The 19,369-nt window shown below is 38.7% G+C and overlaps 1 protein-coding gene across 2 annotated transcripts in view; it reads right to left on the minus strand.

Moving 5' to 3' along the window:
• The window catches only part of alk (ALK receptor tyrosine kinase), a 258,669-nt gene that overhangs the window by 139,665 nt on the left and 99,635 nt on the right, over window positions 1-19,369 (minus strand). For both annotated transcript variants that reach the window (XM_034675246.1, XM_034675247.1), the window contains exon 4: window positions 11,231-11,435. In XM_034675246.1, the coding sequence (XP_034531137.1) occupies window positions 11,231-11,343 (113 nt within the window). In that variant the 5' untranslated portion in view covers window positions 11,344-11,435. The remainder of the gene's footprint in view (window positions 1-11,230; window positions 11,436-19,369) is intronic.

The following is a 19,369-nucleotide window of genomic DNA, read 5'->3' on the forward strand; positions in this document are numbered from 1 at the left end:
CATACATCCTGTCTGAGCAACTGTTTTGTTTAGGTAGCACTGCTTACTACAAGCCTGAAAGACGTGCTGCATAACACGAGCCAACAGGGAGACGAGGGCAAACACGAGGAAGAAGAAAAACTACCTCAGCATTTGCTTTGATGCAAAAAAACACACCACAGCAAAAGGCTTTTGTGATTTAGGTCTTAAGCTTTAATGTCAGGGCTTGGGATTTTCAAATGCTTTTGCCAAAGGTGAAATTGAAATTCACTGTTGTCATAAAAAGTAGGCCACTTTTGCTTTCCAAAATTTCACCTTCCTCTGCTCTTGTGTGAAACTTCAGCCGTCAAAAATACAATGCAACTTTAGGGAAATATGATTAGAGACCCTTTGATGAGGCGCCTATGAACACAGGGGGTAAGGTAGGGAATAAAACCATAGTACCTTATGTAACCTGTCTGTAGAGAAGAAGGAGAGGAAGATAAAAAGAGTGCATGAGAGGGAAGGAATAAGCAAGCTGAGGTTGACAAGATGTAACTCATCTGCGGATTGGCTGTTTTTTTTTCTTCTGAAGTTCCTGTATGGGGCTCAAGTGTTTCATTTTTCTAGCTTTTTATTAAGTCCCACAGGGATCTGCCACCGGAGCAGTACAGAGAGAGGCTGTAATCACATTTTGTTGACACAGGAAAGTGTGTATGTGCGTGTGCGTGTGCGCGTGTGCGTGTGTGTGTGTGTGTGTGTGTGTGTGTGTGTGTGTGGCCAAGGGAGAGAAAGAGAGAGTTGTGTGTGTTAGAGCTGAGGAGATGAAGAGATAGCACATACTGTATGTAGCACAATGTTTGAGATGCATGCATTGAATTCTTTATGCCTGATTTGTCTAAAATCATCTCAGATCTTCTCTGCTGTATGTGATGCCAACACGTATTTATTTATTTGCCGACCTAAATTGAAATGTATACCTCAATTCCTGTTTTCATTTAGTTCACAAATATGGTAAAATGTCACAAAACGAAATCTGCAGCCTCTGAAGCTTGAAGTGGATTGAATTTAATTTTGCTTCTTTGTGACCTTGTTTTTGTGTTCCTTTGCCTAAAAGGCATCGTGTGAAAATATATCAAAATGCACAGCCCAAAAAGGGAAAACATGTTAATCATAAGAATAACACTGCTTCCTCTTTTCTTCTGGTATAAAAGGAAGAAAAAGTGGAGAGGACATGGAGGCTGATACTATAACGAGTCTAATTTACATTTAAAACAGCAGAGAAGGCTAAGAGACAGCCAGAGAAAGACCGAGATGAATAATATGTCACGAAAATACAAATGTTTCCCCTTAGATTTTCTCTGAGTCATTGTGCATAAGCAATTACCCACGATGCACATTTCTTTCTTTTCTTTGCTGTGGCAGGGATGGAAACATGTCTAAAGCCCTATTCACATGAAGCTATTACATACGGACCTCATGTAGTTTAGAGGTTGATCCCTCAGACATGTGTCTTTCATGTGGCAAACTTACACAGGAGGAGTAAAGACTGTATTTTTCATATCTACTGATGCTGCTCTACCAAACATTTGCTCTTAGTGTTACTTAAAAAGCCTTTTAACTCATAACTGTCAGGTTTGCTGAAATACAGAAAGTTCCCACCACATGCTGAGATTTATGTCATCAAGCAAATCATTTTGAAGAATTAACACTTCCAACAGACTTCAGCTTGTTCTACAAATCTGTTTCCATGCTGGGAATCAAGATAAGCTTTTCACCCACAACAGCTTGAAAACTTTTAATTCTAATTGCACGTGCAGCTTCAGTGATTCTCAAACAAAATGCAAACTAAAAAATCCAAAACAGTCATTTGAGATAGAATCTTTGAAGATTACTTATATGGCAGCTTCACACAGGATTAAGATCCAAGATCATCTCAGCATTTACTTCAGCTCTCTTGGGGTCCCTGGGTAAAACACATCCCATGTGAATTAGAATAATGGGAATAGTACTCTACAGGGTAAAGGCTGCAAATCCAAATACTGTTTCAAAATAAAGACAAAGCAAAATAAAAGAGGTAACACAATGGCTGCATGATTATGGCTGAAATTACAATCACTATTCTATATTTTAATGCATTTTGAGATTTCAATCATTCATCATAATTATTGTACATTTTTAAATTTTTTCATGGTTTGTTAATATAATTTTGTATTCTTTGTTATAAGCATATTTTAGAATATGGTCGCTCACCCTTAAGCCATGCAATCATTAGCTTGTTAAAGCTTGTTAACTCTGTAGCTTCGTTCTACTCTGCTTTATTAACACACACCTGACCCTTCTGCTCTCAGCTTGCTCTACTGTAGTTGTTACTTTGAACTCAGTTTTCCATTGTTATGATAGTTTTCATTATTCACAAGTTGATGAAGTAAAACTTTTAATAAGCAGGTTGTTTTATTTGGGTAACTTTATGAAATTGACTGCTGGTGAATATTGTCAACAGAGGGGGAAAAAAGAGAGGGGTGTGTGTGTGTGTGTTTGCAGGATTCTTGAACCATTTTAAAGTCAAATTCAAGGCTTTTTTACACCTCTTTAAGACCCAAGAAACACAATTAAAGTTACCAAAACATTGAAATAACTTCTTCAACTGAGGCAAGGTCACTGAAGATTTCTCAATGTGCCACACCATTGTGACATTTTTGAATGTGTTGTGCATCAACTATCAACAATGTGTTGCTGCACTCACCCACACTGCTCTCAGTGTTCATATTGTACAGGCCGTACAAACTTCCAGTTAATGTTAGGCCCATCGATTGAAGGAGAGAGCACGAGGCTCATATTCAGCTCCCGCACAGAGATAAAAATGGAAACGATTAACTTCAGTAATCCACATTAAAAGGGAGGAACTATTGGCTCAATAAAAATAATACAGTTAAAGAACATTTCCTCAAGCTAACGTGCAGAACATCACAATGTTTAACTTGCTACAGTATTCAGAACCATGTTTCTTGAAGTAGCCCATGTTGTTGTATCAACGACTGGAAGCAGAGACAACTGACTGTTAATTTACTTAATTAAAGAAAGTACATTTTAATAGTACTATTAAATGTCTATTTGATCTGGAAGGTACTCTAATATTAAAATGTGAAGAGGAGAACGGCAGGGAAGCAAGTTGAGCAGATTAATAACGTCAATATAAGATGGTGAATACACACAGAGATCAAAATACATACATACATACAGCTGCCTACAGTTTAGCACACATTTTAAACATCAATAACTGTCTGCAATCATGTTTCTATGATCATGGAAAACATTTTTAACTTTTAAAATGTACAAAACTGTATTTGAAATATTGATATCAGGTTATCTAAATCCATTTAGATCAGGAGTTTAAAAGATAAGAAGCTGCATTTAAACTAATTAAGCAGTTTGAAGAGTGTGATGTCCTGTTGATGAATTGGTAAATGTTGGTAAATGTTGGTCAGTGTTGGTTCTGCATGAGATAAAATCAGTTTAACTCAGTAGATGAATGAAGAAAACATGAAACCTGATGCAAAATGAACCCCGGAAGATCTAAAGGGTCACTGTACATACTGTTCGATAAAGTGAACTCTTATACAGTAATTTTTCATGGCCAAACAAAACTAAAGAGTCTCCTTACAAAAAGTACATTAAATTGGATCTCCAGGTCTCAAAACCATGGTCAGAGTTGGAGGTCGGCTGCTCCAAGCACTAAATGGTGAAGTAGTGATGTCTGGGATGAATGCACCTCTCAGCCGGTGAACAGACCTCGAGGTGTCCCATCTCTCTTCCTCTGGATTACCTTAACCCACTGAAGGACTTGCTGTGTCATGGCTGTAAGAGACTCTGTTGGATGAATCATACCTCTTTATTTTTCCTGTGTGACATCAGGGTTATATAAAGACCATATATAGACACTAGATATTAAGACTTAAATAGAGCCTGTGGCATGAAGAGCACTTTGACTTCGATGTGGCCATCAGTGTGTTGACGGTACAATCTCTTTTTTAAATGTTTTTTCATCTGTGAGATATTTATGTTTACTTGAAGCTCCTTCTTGACAGTGGGTTGAGATAAAAACACTGAGAAAGAAAAATAGTTCTTTGCAAATGTTATCTACATGAACTATGTCTTATGTATGATTGATGGTAGAAACAGTAGCTCAACTGCACTTCACATCCTTCTGATAAGGCTCTCACTCTTTCAATTCCAGCTAGTCTCCTTGGTATTGACATGACATACAGTGGATATCAAAAGTCTACACACCCTTGTTAAAATGCCAGGTTTTGTGATGTAAAGAAATGAGACCAAGATAAATCATGTCAGAACTTTTTCCACCTTCATCAGGCCATAAAACGTTTGCCACATGCTTTTGGGAGACTTCATGTATGTTTTTGAAACATTTTGCCAGGCTTGGATGTGTTTTTCTTCATAAGAAAAGGCTTCCATCTTGCCACCTTACCCATAGCTGAAACATAGGAAGAATACGAGAGATGTTGTCACATGTAGTACACAGCCGGTACTGGTCAGAAATCCTTGCAGCTCCTTAAATGTGGCTGTAGGCCTCTTGGAAGCCTCCCTGAACAGTTTTCTTCTTGTCTTTTCATCAGTTTTGGAGGAATGTCCAGTTCATGGTAATGTCACTGTTGTATTTTCTCCACTTGATGATGACAGTCTTCACTGTGGTCCATGGTATATCTAATGCCTTGGAACATGTTTGTATCCTTCTCCTGACTGATACCTTTCAACAATGAGATCCCCCTGCTGCTTTGGAAGCTCTCTGTGGACCATGGCTTTTGCTATAAGATGCAACTGAGGAAATGTCTGGAAAATCCTCCTAGAACAGCTGATCTTTATTGGGCTTAATCAAAGTCACCTTAAATTATGACAGGTGTATACTGACCGCTATTTTTCACGAGATGAATGTGATTGGTTTATTCTGAACACAGCCACACCCCCAGTTATACGAGGGTGTGCACACTTATGCAACCACATTATTTTAGTTTTCTATTTTTTTCTTCTTCCCCTGAAAATATTTTTTCAATTGAATTGTTCATGTTATAGGTCACATTAGAGGTGGAAACATTTCTGAGATGATTTATCTTGGTCTAATCACAAAACCTGATATTTTAACAGGGGTGTGTAGACTTTTGTTACCCACTGTATATGAGACGTGATTGGCCAGCACATCTTTGCATGGTAACATTTTCTACTTTTTTCATTCTTGTTCTAAAGAAAAAAATACAATTTGTTTGAAAGCAGACATGGTGACTGGCATGGATCACTGATGCAGTAATTTGTAAAGCAAGCCAATTAAGCAGGTGATCAAGGTTATGGCAACATTACCTCAAGATGTAAAGCGCACTAATGCTAGCAAACAAAAAAAAACCAAAAGAGGTGTTTGGATGATTTACCTGAACTGTTAATGATTTCTAGATATGGATCAAATTAAAGTTTGACCAGATCATTATAACTACATAACATGTATTGGATTCTGTGCTGTGGCAGGTACAGGTAGCTCATTAATACTAGTGACTGTGGCAGACTGTCAGGCTTTAGATGAGCTGAAAAGAGACAAGGCTAAAGGGGATGAATGTTAAATTTTTTGTCATTCAGAGACATGATCTCAAGTCTTTACATGAAAAACTGTACACAGACCTTAAGACGTGAGTGGAACTTCTTGTTTTTGTAGGTGATATCATAATCCATTTACACCTTCGTAACACACAGTAATTATCATATAGAAAATAATTAAAATGATAGAGGTAGTTTAGTAATCAAACATGGAAATCCCTGCCGGTTTGCACTCCTGGAGTCTTTCAGTATGCTACAAACCCATTACAGTTAATGTCACGTTTATCATCCTAAAACAAACATTAAAACCTTGGATGTGAAGCAGTGGGAATTAAAAGTATTTTCTGCAATTAAAACCTTCCAAAAACACACATCACAATTTTATCTTTATTTTAATTAAAAAGCAAAATAATACAGCAGTTGGCAATTATTTAGCTTACAAAATGTATTTGCTGCGAATACATAGAAGCACATGATGTCAGTGTGGAGGCTGCTTTTAATTCTTTTATGGAACAGTAAATCATCAGTAAATTGAATAATTAGTTTAGTGGGAAGAATAATCCTTTATACTTACGAGGATTAGAGCTGGTTTAGTTTGACATAAAATAATGCAGCTTTGCTTTTTGTCTGCAGCAGACTGTTTCTATTGTGTGAGGATGTTTCATTTATTGCATAAGAGTTACATGAAATATTAGAATAGTTAGAAATACAGATTGTATCTACGTTTAAGACTCATTTATGTCTGTGTGATTGTTAATTTAAATTTCTTCAACTCAAGACGGATTCTATATTTCACCATGTTCAGTTTATGTCTTATTTTTGTACACTACAGCTGCACTTCTTTCATGTGCAGGTGTATGAAAAAGAGATATTGCAGTTCAGGATATATCACAGAATACATATATCACTAGCCTTAATGTTTCTGCTGCATGTCAGAATTTAGCATAAACACCTGCAGCTTTGATGCTTCCTCCCTCCCTTCTGCATTTGACAAGCTATGGATCATATAAAGATGATCTCGCTCTAATGCCGTCCTGAAAATGACATCAAACCCTTCCACACACTAATGTTTTATCACACTGGGTGGCTTTGATACCTCCTTCATTGCACTGAGCATAACATTAATGCACCTTGCAAATGCTGCCTTTTTCCGCATACAGTAGCTTCTGATGTAAAGTAAATGAAAGTGGAGCACAGGATTTATGGACTGTTCCTGGTCCTGTATGAGCGTGTGTAATGGATGGGGTGTGAGGTGATAATACACAAACACTAAGTAGGCTGAGACAGGCTTGATGTGAGATCTGCTGAAGCTTAAGCCACCTTGCTTTAAAAAAACAACCCTGTCATAATACTTCACCAAATACAACAACAGTACATAAAATTCAAGATGCTACAAATGCCTGTGTGTAGTCTGAGCCAGCACGTACAAGTCATGTTAAGATCTATACAAGACGACACTGCACATCTTGCAGCCCTCCCCCTCTCTCATTCCATCTCTCCCTCAGTGCTGACAGAGGCACTTGGGATGCTGACACTCACTGTGAGAGCTGACACTGTTTGATGAGTCAAGTCCTTCACTGCCTGTGTTCAGAGGTCCTAAATATGCTTCCCTCAGGTACAGTCATACACTGTATGATTAAATCTGAGGCGGGGGGTTTGAGGGAGGGTGTAATGAAATTCTAACAGTAAGATTGTACCTGTGCAGTGGTGAGTGGACGGTTTCTTTTATCTGCAGCAGATAGTCAGTCAGTAAGATTTGGGAAGTGGTCAGGTAAGGGTCATTCAGGTATACCATGTGGATGTGTTCCCTTACAATCAAAGTTCAAATGAATGCTTTATATGTTAAACACGCCAAGCCTGACCTCTGTGTGTCGTTATTGTCATGAAACGGCTCCTTGTGAGACAGTTACAGCAGAGAGAAGAGAAGATTTTGCAGCTGAGGATGCACCACCTGTGTTTCCTTCACATACACCACATGATGACTGCCTCAGGTATAATTTCCCCCCATGGTAGCATTTTTCTTTTTTAAACCACACAAGAAAGACATCAGCTGTCAATAAACACGTGAACAACCTATTTCTCTATGCCCTGCATATGTGTCACGAGCAGTGCCTTCATAACCGCTTTTTTTCAATAAATGAATAAGAAGGAACGCCTTATGTGTCCTTTCAGAATAAAAGCATGTTTGTTACAAAAGCAGGAAATAGAGAAACTTAGGCATAAGGCAGAAAAATGCAAAATCACAAATAATAGCTCTATGCTTCTAAAGCTTGGACATAAACTAGGATACCATAAGCTTTGAGTAAAACTGTGCAATAAGTGTTATAAGAACCCAGATTCATGAATTGTATCATACACTGAGTGTATGGTTACATCCCTAACTGTCACTCGACCTGCACAGGTTTGGTAAGACACACACTTCACTCTTAAAAAAGCCTCAGGCAATGTTCAAAAACTCACAATACAATCATCAAAGATGTGCATGCTTTCAGGTACACTCCTTACATGTCAACCAAACTGGTCATTAACTCACTCTGCACTGTCTTAATTGAGTCTCCTACTTAATGTTCCAACAGAATCAAAGGTTGAGCATCCTCTCAAGGCTTTAGTCATGGCTGACGCAAGTTGTGAGGTTGCATAAGGTAAAAACTTTCAACAACCAATTAGTGCACTCTCTCCAAAACAAGTATCTCACTAAATAGCAAACCAGGTAGGTAGTAAACACTGAGAGGACACCTGGGAGGGACAAGCTACTGCACAAAGAAAGGCTTCTACACATTGTCCGGACCACAAACTAGCACGACTGCAGGAAAGTTGGAAGGAAATGGCTCACTTGTAACCTGCTAGCTTGTGATGCAAAACCTGTGAATGACAAAGACTCAACCATTGATGGTAGTGCAATTAAGAATGTGACTACAAACTTATGCCCACACAGGGCAGCTGTGGCTTAAAGCTGCTTCTACATCTCCTCTATTGTCCATTTAGTTCTTAGGATGTGAAAAAATGTCAAAAGGAATCTAAATATAGATTTTTTTAAAGAACCCTGCAAGAAACATTTGCAAAGGTTTTGCAGAAAGGTGTCTGACTTTGGTTCCCTTATAGTTCTTTCAGAGTCTGACCAAAGTATTTAATGCACCACAGCCATAAGGTAAATAACTAAACTTCCACTGTAGGCACAACCTTGACTTCTTGTAATGTTATTGCCAATTAAAGTGCTCAAATTCTTTCATAGTCATCTTACTGATATACAATGTCCTTCTTTTTTTCCAACACCACAGGGACAAGAAAGTATGTTTTTAATAGAACTTTCGAGAAAACTTGGAGAAGATAGAAACTAGCCATTGAGAATAGAAGCGAAAATGTTTGTTTGCTTGGATTATTCCATTATATGTGACGTAACATTAATGCAACTCAAGGCTGATTTATACTTCTGCGTCTCCCCTACGCAGCAGGGGCTGACGCGGACATGAGCCCCACATACTTGTGCGTCGGTGTGTCCGTGTCGCGCAGCAATTCTCCGCCGAAACGCATGAGGGCAGTGTGGTCTCTCTGATAGCCGGCCGCCTGCTTCCGGTCCCGCTACGATCTCTGTTTACTTTTCCACAGAGATTCAGAGCGTGTTATGTTAATCTACAGCTGATACATGTTGCTGTTTATCATACAGACATGATTCAACGCAGAAGTATAAATCAGCCTTCAGGCTGAGCAGCAAAATACAGTGTTTCAAAGTCAGCGCTCCCTCAGTGGCTGATGGCTCTGGAGCAGCTCAGCTGTTTGTTTTGGACTTTATAAGAAGCTTCTAGGTTGAGAGTTTTGTAAAGAAACAAAAACAAAGTTGATTAAGTTACATGACAAACAGAAGTACATATTTCTTCACTGTTAAGCAGCAGGCAGAATGAAAGGTTAACAGCTAAGGATTGTGTGGGCAGCTTTAAATGGTGCTCTGTTATTCCATCCCTGGAGGGAAAACATTGTGACATGAATGCATTTGCTTTATGTGGGCATAGCTGTTCGCTGCTTTAACCTACAAGTCCTTTCAGTCACAGTTTAACTGAATATGAATGACATGAAGTCTGATTAGTTTTAATCTGCCGTCCAGAGTGAAGGTCTTTAAATGACCATCCTGTACAAGGATATTTTGTTTGCCTCGTGGCTAATGGTCTTGAATATTGAATCCTGCAAACATGTCAAAACACAGAATGGGAGTTCACTGGTGAGGGCACAGGTTAGCAATTAGTAATATGACTGACTCTAAATGTCTGCTGGTGGTGGTTCTTCTAGCTCTCAGTTTTGCCCACTCTTTTATGACATGAGCCGTTCTCCTGTCGGAGCAGAAATGTGGGGAGTTTGTCTGAGCGAGTCTCCAAACGGCAGAGACGGTGTGGGCGGACGGCAGCCTCAGACTACAAATGAGAGCACACAAGCACACGGTCTAATCCGTCACACATGTAATAAGCATCCCTGCTATGCTCCCTTAAGAAGACACAACAGCATGAGTGGTCGCATAAACACACACACAAATGTTAGCCCACATTCACTCCCACACACAGACAGAAACAAAGAGAGGGGGATGTATAAAGCATGACATTCATATGATCCCTATGCCCTCAAGAGATTAAACATACAAGCAGCATGAAAACATGTTCAAAGCAGCGTGCTGAGAGTCTCTTTTCTACTTATGAAAAGCAGTCATGCATATAAAGCAGGACAACACATATTAAGCATTTAAAGGGGAAACTTTTGAACTGAGGATTGTTCTGGCCTCTGTAACCTTGTTGCTCTCAGCATGAGACACAGATCTCTGCAGAGCTCCCACAGAAAAGTCACATTGAGAGGAGCACAGACCTGGTGTTAATTAAGGATTAGTCACACAGGAGGTTATGTGAATACAATAACTGTTGATTGGTGCTGAGCAGCTGTAAAGCAAATTACATGTGTTTTAGCATTCCTATCTGTTCTAACCCAGTGACACATTCTCTGTATAAAGAGGCTTTCAATGAATATGCCGTTATTTGATTCGGGTAAATGTTTCTATTTCTGCCTCTAATGGAGCACACGTACACAGGGCCGGGAATAGAGTTAGGCTCCTGGCTGGATGGGCTTGTTCATGGTATACACTCAGTGACACCAAGATAGATTCTTCCAAGTCCGATATAAGAAGACAGAACACCTAAAGGGAAAATGTACAGATGGATAGGTATGATCAGCACGCGTGGGTGGACAGGAACATGAACGTCATAGATGTTCATCCTACCGACTCGATTCACACGTTTGAGTAGAAAAAATACAAGAACAGAAGAAAGTGAGGAAGAAAAAAGTCTTGAAAAATTGCAACTTCACCTTTAAAATTGCTGCTGCTTTTTTCCAAAACGTAAAAAAAAAGGGATTAAAAAACATCACCACCTGTATTTTACCTCCCTGTGTTCAAAGAGGAAAAAATACCCTTGATTGCTTTTTATTCACGTGATATATTTCCATTTAATTTCACAAATTAACGTTGTTTAGATAATGCTGGCAAAACTAATTTACTCTCATAAGTCATCAACAAAGAGGAGGGAATAATTCAGATAAGAGCAGAAAACGGGTCACATATCTATATTTCCCCTCCTGCCTCAGGGGCCTCTGCAGACACAATATGGATGAAAATAAGTCTACATATAAAACAAGTGCTTACCCTGTGATGCGAGGCAGGGTGTCAGTGGAGAAAAGGGCAAGTGGTGGTTTGTCTCGCTCAATGAGCCATATGGTGTACTGTCCACTTTGCCTTGGATGGAGGAACACAGCCATGTCTAGGCTACATGGGCCCTGGCCCCCCCACAGCCAAGGACTCAGCACCCAGGGGCCACTGAAGGCGGATCTGTTCACCCAGAGGAATTGACCTGTGGGAGAGCAGAAAACAAATAACTTTACAACGCAAAACAGCACCATGAACAGCATGAAGTAGGAAGACACAGAAGAGCACTGCAGGGTTAGAGACTTACTAATGCTGCTAAATGAAATTACACATTAGCTCGCGAACATGTTGTGTCTCTATGAAATGTAGAGAATTCAGATGAGGGATGAGCTATGAATGAAATATTTTGAGTCAATGGCTTCAAGATCCAGTAATTGAAAACACATGAAACAAAGCTGCTTTGATAAAGAGCTGTCAATGAGATTCCTTAAAAAAAAAAAAAATACTGAACAAGAAAAGAAGAAAGAGGGGCTGAAAGAAATCAAAGCATAGTTTCTCTCAGGCTTTGAAATGCATTTCCCATTTCACTTTCAAACCTAACTCGCTCATTCAAGCAGGAAGTTCATCAGAAGCTGGGAGTGGGGTAAGGAAGCACAAAGCATCTCAACTTTAAAGAAGGAGAATCCATTTTTAATGTCCTCAGTTAGGAGATGTCACGTTGATGAGGGGGAGAGGAAAATCTTGAGGAATAAGTGAATTTTCTCATTATTCTCACAAACTACTCAAGTTTAGCTTTCTCCTGTAACAGCATTTATGTTGTGTATCAGAGTAGAGGTCATGAGGTGCTACTCTTGAAAGCTGCAGAAATATATCTGTTACATTACAGGGTTGATTTTCTCTTCTGTTCCCTTCTTTGTTTATGTCTCAGTCCAAGCTGACACTCACCTGGATCCTGGTAATACCACCTACCATGGGTCAGAATGTACCAAAATAAAGTGAGACACACATCTCTTAGTGTGTGTGTGTCAGCCTTTAAATAAATCCATCCATCCATCCATCCATCCATCCATCCATCCATCCATCCATCCATCCATCCATCCATCCATCCATCCATCATATATAATCTCTCTTTTTCTATTCCTCTCTATCCATCTTTCCATCAGCCTATACCACCATCCATCCAATTATCCATCAAACTTGAAATATATCTATTTCTCTCTTTTTATAGATCTTGTTTTTATCTCTCATTGATTTTTCTGACTATCCGTCCATTCATCTTATCATCTACCCATTCTTCTGTGCTATCTATCTATCTATCTATCTATCTATCTATCTATCTATCTATCTATCTATCTATCTATCTATCTATCTATCTATCTATCTATCTATCTATCTATCTATCTAACACATCTTTTCTTCTTCCTTTCAAGATTTTATCATTAATCTTTCTATTTGTTAATTCATTAAACCATTTATCTATCCATCCGTCCATCAATTTGAAAGATGCATAATTTAGCTCAGCTAACAGGCAGCAGCTTGTTTGCATGCATCGAGTGAAGTCTGATGTCACTGAGCAACATGCTCTGTATTCTTCCTGCTCTTCCTGCTCTTCCTGCTGGTAGAAATTGTTAAAATAACAGCTGAGTGAAAATAAAAGGAACTTCATTTGGAAATGTGAAATAAAAGTTAAAAGAAGGCTTCTTTATCATCCCACTCAAGAGGACTTCAAGTCATCACTCTGTATCTGCACTCATGTTTTCAAATTTTTCTCCCTCCTTCACTCCTCCCTGATATCTCCTCAGGCTGCTGGAAACATTGTGAACTTGAAGGCCTTCAATTCCACGTGCTCCAGTTAAGCCTCATTTGCATGCTCCTTACACAGAGAGTCCAGACAATTTGATAAGTACAGTTTGAGTGCTTAGTACATGTTTGTGGGTTATACCGTCTGTAAAGGTTTTAAGCCTCAGCCTGGAGGAGCTTTCAGCCTGCAGGCAAACCCCATTAACTCTTTTTCCCTAGTTCACATAAGATGAAGAAGTACCTGATTGGGAGCAATTATCAGTGAGGTTCAAATTGTAACGGTAAACTGCGATTCCATGGGTAGACTTGAGCCTCAGCTTCACCTGTAAATGAAGATGCCTAACAGAGCTTGATGTCCTCATTTACTGCATCACAAGCCGGGTTCAACGGACTGTCTGGACCAATCTGCAGAGAGCAGCATGATCATGGCTGATGGAGTTTTTAGCAAATAGAGATAAACAGCTTTGATTAATTACAAATTTTCATTTTTAAAAACCACACAAATCAAGTGTTAGAGAGAAAATCATGTCACCTGGCTTGAAGTGTAGCTTCACAGCCAACATGTGAGGATTAATGGAAGTATGCAGATCAAAGTTTATACCCTATTGATTTCAGATCCCAGTATGATTAAATATAAAACCATAGATGTTCACTAAAATAAATCAAAAATCACTAATGTGTAGTTTTAACGTTTTCAGCCTGTACTAGCTCTTGAACTCCAGTTGGCCTTCTTTGTTGCATGTTTGTTGGAGGCCATTTCTCCTTTATTTGCAAGGTTTAGACTTTTAATTTCCACCCTAAAATAGTACTTGATTACTGCCTTCAAGGGAAAAGGAAACGCCGAAAAAATCTGAAACATTTCAGAGTGTTTTCCGTATGATTGAATCAAACTGGTAAACACTTTCTCTCTCTGTGCGCATTTACAGATTCAATCAACTTAGGCTCTTGTGACATAGCATACCAAATCAGGCCAACAGCGAGTGCAGAAATCCCTCAGATAATAAAACTGCAGCTACAGGCCTGAGAGGAGGAGGAGAACAAGCCATTCAAATTGCATTCTTAGCCACATCCTCTTATAGCGTAATGCATTTACCCAGGGCCAGTACAAGCCTTTTGGTGTCCCAGCAGTTTGACTGTCTCATATTTTAATTTGCAAACCCATTTGTTGGCACAACACAGTGACAGCTTCCACTGAAAAGAGACGGTGTAGAAGTATGTTCAACATGCAGATAAACAGTCGTGTTGTGATGTGTATTGTTGGCTTTCCTTTTGAAAGGATTTTCTGCCACAGTCGTTGGGTTTTACATCTTTTTTACAGCTGCACCAGCTCGATTCTTGAATGACTGTACAACATGTTTGAACAATATGTTGAATTCTTCACAACCTTTTGTGATTTGCCACACAGTAGTAGGGTTTCTCAGTCTTTGTTAACACTTGAAAATGTTAACCATATTTTAGTTTGAATAAGCTCTACTGTCTGTTATTTGAATTATAGGTTTTGAATGTCTGCATGTTTTCATTCACAGAGAGCACAAATGTTTTCATGTAAAGAAAGTGTAGACTGTGAAATAGGTAGATTATTCTTACTTCTATCAAAAGACCTTTGGCCATAAGTCAGCAGAGCTATCTCACTAATGGTTGAGTGGAAAAAAACACAAGGACAATCACTTTATACAGAAATGATGCAAAAAGCTTTTCTCATGGTTGGGTCTTTGTAGAAGATACAGCAAAGAGTTGACCTGCTGTTTTTGTACATTGTCTTGAGGTAACATGTCTCACGAGTTGGGGCTACAAAGCAAAAAATAAAGGTAAAACTATTTCTGCAATGTGGTTGTAGCTATTGGAACTCCAGATTTCTTAAGCTTGAGATGCATTCAGGTTCCTAAGTGGTTTTAGACAGTGCAGAAAAATATACATGTCACTTCAGACTAATTATTTCACTAAGTGCTTTCACACCTGTGGTTCATCTTTGTTCATTCATTGTTTGGTCTTTTTATGTGCACACTGCAATATTGTAAAGGGGGCCAAAGCACACACCATCGCAGGGCTATAATTACGTTGGTACGTCACAGCCTGTTTTTCCCGCAGCATATAGGTGGACAAATGCCACACTGGTTGCACCCTGCATTGTTGGAAGCCAGCTCCAGTACGTCAATGAGCTTTAGCCTGTTTACCAACCAAACAACAAAATGAGTCATGGGTTGACTTGGAGCAGCCAGGAGGTCAATGCCTCATTAACTTTCAGGCAGATGATCATATTTATCAAATGATGGAACCACTCACAAAAATACAGACGTTTAAAAATGTATGAGTAATTTCTGAGGCTTGTCATACCAAAGCCAAGAAACTCAGACAGCAGTACGTAACGGTGGGAGAGCAGCTTGGCAAAAAGTGGAAGTTCCAGTGAGGAGGACAAAATTAGCAGAACTGAAAGGGAACCAGATACAGTCACAGACAACAACCAATATGTTGTCTGTGATGCTGTTACGGCTAACACCAGCTCTTCTGCTGATGCTGAATTTGATGAAGACTGCGATTAATGACAGCCTTTTATACTATCAGCTGTATTTGTAATTCCCCAGTACCTGCGTTACTGCATGCATTATTACTGTTCAACTACTACTAATGCAGTTGCTGGCAACTGCATGTTACCATTACTACTGTTAACAATAACTTCTACTCAAATTTTACCAAATGAATGGAATTTAAAAATGTGAAAATATAATTGTTTTTGTGTTTTTTTGTTGATTTCTTTGTTAAATATATTTGTGATACAGGTAGAGAATGAAAAGTGGTAATGGTCAGGTCATGGTCTCAACTTACTCTGTGAAAACTGTCAAAGCACACTCATTAAGTGAAATCACAGTTAGACATAGTTGATTGAAAAACGTAAGAATATTCATATAAAGGTCCTATTATCTTTTATAAATGACACATTTTATGTGAAAACAGATGATTAGCTTTAATTTACACCCTCTTTTCAGCAAGAAGAAAGGGTGTCTCCAGCCCTGCACATTTTAATGTTGTTGTTGAAGTATTTCAGACTTCAGACACATATAATTGCACTGTGCTTCGTGATTAGAGGACTCGGTGCAATTGTTTCTTCTTCAAAGCTTCAGTCGTTGCCACATGAGAAGTCCCATGGCTGCTGCTTTGTCAGTGAGTTTTTTAATTCATTTTCTGTATCATTATAAAATGAAGGGGGGATAGTCTCCAAAAAGTGATAGAGTTTCATGTGCAAAGCATCTCAAACACAGTGGCTTTGCTTGACCTTTCACTATATCTAACTGGAAACATTAAGCTGACAGTCTCCCTCTAATTTCAAGATTTTAAATCCCAAGCCACTAAATGAACAATAAAAGAACAAAATCTTAAGTGTATTGCAAAGCTGCAGAGAATATATGAATAAAAACAAAGTAAAACATTTATCCAAATTTGAGACCTGAGTTTACTCTTCACCTTGAGTATTTTACTGCTATGACCTCGATACACATTTAATAACTTAATTCTCCTGCATTTCACAAGCAACATACTACATTCTAGTTTTCAGTGTTTAAAAAAAGAAACTCTGCTCAGTGTTAGAAATATTAATGATTCGAATCTCACCATCAAAGACGCAGACGTCTGATGCAGTTAAATACTACTTCAAAAGATAACATTTCTCCTACCCACAAACACCAAAATGTGTTTGAGAGCAGCCACATGAATCCTGCTGATGATGATGCCTCGAGCAGCTTTCAGCCAGTTAGTACACAATTCATTATTCACTTCCCTTGAAATAAGCTGAAAACAAAACAACAGATCAAACGACCTGTTTAACCATGTTTTTATCCTTTAAATGAAACGTATCTCAAGAATTAAAAAATTCCATCTGTCATAAGACTTCCTAATTAAAAAGTGGGCAAAATCATGAGAGTGTTGTTGTTTTTCACCTCCCTGTGTTCAGAGATTCTATTATTTTGTACCAAATAAACCCTGAACGGCTGATATGCTTGAAAACATTTTGTGGCTGTGGCTCAGGAGTTCGTGTGGGTCGTCTACTAATGGGTAGATTGGCCATCAATTTCCGGCGCCTCCAGTCTGCATGTCAAAGAGACCTGAAGCACCAGTTGTTCTGCTATAGTATCAGCATGATTGTGTGAATGTGTGTCTGGATGGAAAGATCTGGATGTAGTGTGGCACTCTTTGACTGGTCTGAAAAAAGAAGGGTAATATATCATGATGGAGTGCAGTCCATTTACTTTGCTGTGTAAGTGCTCCTTTAGGTCCAAGGTGCTCATAGGAGCATGTGTTTCTAAAAAAATGATTACTTTGAATGTAACATACGCAGTATATCAGCTTTCTTTCCTTGCGGTCTAAAAGCTATTTGTCATCCTTTTTGATCACACTGTAATTTGTGCTAAATGGAACCTGCACAGAGCGAAATCATCTATCCCCAGAAAATTGAAAGTTAATGCAGCTGAAAAATGACAGTTATTTTCCCCTGAGAAGAGACGGGAGATTATTTGTGCCCTAACTCCAGTTAATTATGATAAATCAACAATAGTCTGGGTTACGGATCTTTGCTGCCTCGGCTGCTTGTTTACTTTCTGGGTATTGCAGAGGCTGCAGACAGGCACTGCTTTTATCTCATATTGAAAATAACCCTGACAAAATATATGTTATCTTTTTAATTTGAAAATATGCGGTTCCATTCCTTAAACGTAAAAAAAAACAAGCTTGTGCTGTGTTTTTCATTTTTTCAAGTTCATTTTTTGTCTTTATTTTAGAGAAAGCACAGCGGATAGAGAGAGCGGGGAATGAAATGCGGCAAACTCCAGGTTCAAGTCAAACAAAGGCTGTCTATACTCAAAAAAAGCAACATGTCTGTCTGTTTTATCAACATAAGTATAACATGTAGCTTCTATTATATTAATTCATGTTTAGTGGTTAAACATTTTTAAATCATGACATGCAAAATCCTACAAGATTGCTTTATGTCATATGGGTTTAGGTAGGAACCTATCTGCAATACCCCTCCAGAGCAGAAGGTGGCGGTAATGTGTGACAGGCCCTATTCTTCAGCCAAGGTAGCATGCTTCTGGTAAAGAAGAGCCATTACAGGGAGCTCGGAGAGATCGCCTGTGACTAATTGCAATTGGGGCGCTGGTGGCCTAGTGGTCTAAGCGCCCCACGTATCGAGTCTATAGTTCTCGTTGCAGAGGTCGCCGGTTCGACTCCCGGCTGGTCGACCATTTGCTGCATGTCCTCCCCCGCTCTCTAATCCCGACGTTTCCTGTCTCTTCAGCTGTCCAGTCAATAAAGGTGAAAAAGCCCAAAAATATCACTTAAAAAAAATAAAAAAATCTATCCATAATCATATTGTACAAGTTACTGTGACCCAAGACAATTCAGTCAGATCCTACTTTAGTAAATATGTTGAAACAATCTTTACAAATTAAGTTGGACCAAAACATTGAAAATAAGTAATGGTAACGTCAATACTTTATGTGCACTCAACATATTTACAATTAGTTGGTTCAACTAAATTGTGTCTCGCTAAATGAAAGCATTTTAATTAGGTGTAAATTCTTTCCATAATTTTATTACCTAGCAAATTATTTTTTTGAGTGCTACAGCCTCTAAACAGGGCACACTATTTAACCACTGAGCTAAACCACACCTTCCAAACATAGAGCCATTGAACATTATAATCTCTAATGGTGCGACATATATTCTTTGAAATGCATGAAAATGCTTTACACTCCAATTCACTTAAACTTTGAAATGCTATCATCATCATGGAGAATGTATTGTTCTTACAGCACCAACCCAAGAACATACAATCATAACCTCTGCAACTCCATGAACTATTATAAATACTGTGAGCTGGGGCTGGTCTATAAACAAAAACCTGAAAAGCCTCTCTCTTCTTTCTGAGAGCGTCGACATCAGCACCTATAAAACATGGAGATGAAATGGGATGTTGCTTTTCATTGAAATGTCTTCCAACAGGACTGGTTAGATCATCTCTTTTGATAGCGCTCATGTGTTCAGTGATTCGCTGAGGGAACGGGATGTTTCACCTTCATATACCTCACCATATGGACACTGTATCATAGAGACAACAATTTGGTTTTAAAGTAATTATGTCTTTAATTTTGATGGTCTTTCCATTTACGGGGGAATTAATATACTTTAGATTATTGGTGTGCTTCAAAATTCACTTTAAGTCACATAATATTTTATGACTGTGCATCAGGCAGCATTATGCCGGCTTATGAGCCTTACAACAGGTTAATTATCTTTTCATCTCAAAATAACCCTGCTTGGCTTGTGAAGAGTTGAAACAGGAGACTG

Source organism: Notolabrus celidotus, chromosome 22 (assembly GCF_009762535.1).
Source record: "Notolabrus celidotus isolate fNotCel1 chromosome 22, fNotCel1.pri, whole genome shotgun sequence".
NCBI lineage: Eukaryota > Metazoa > Chordata > Actinopteri > Labriformes > Labridae > Notolabrus > Notolabrus celidotus.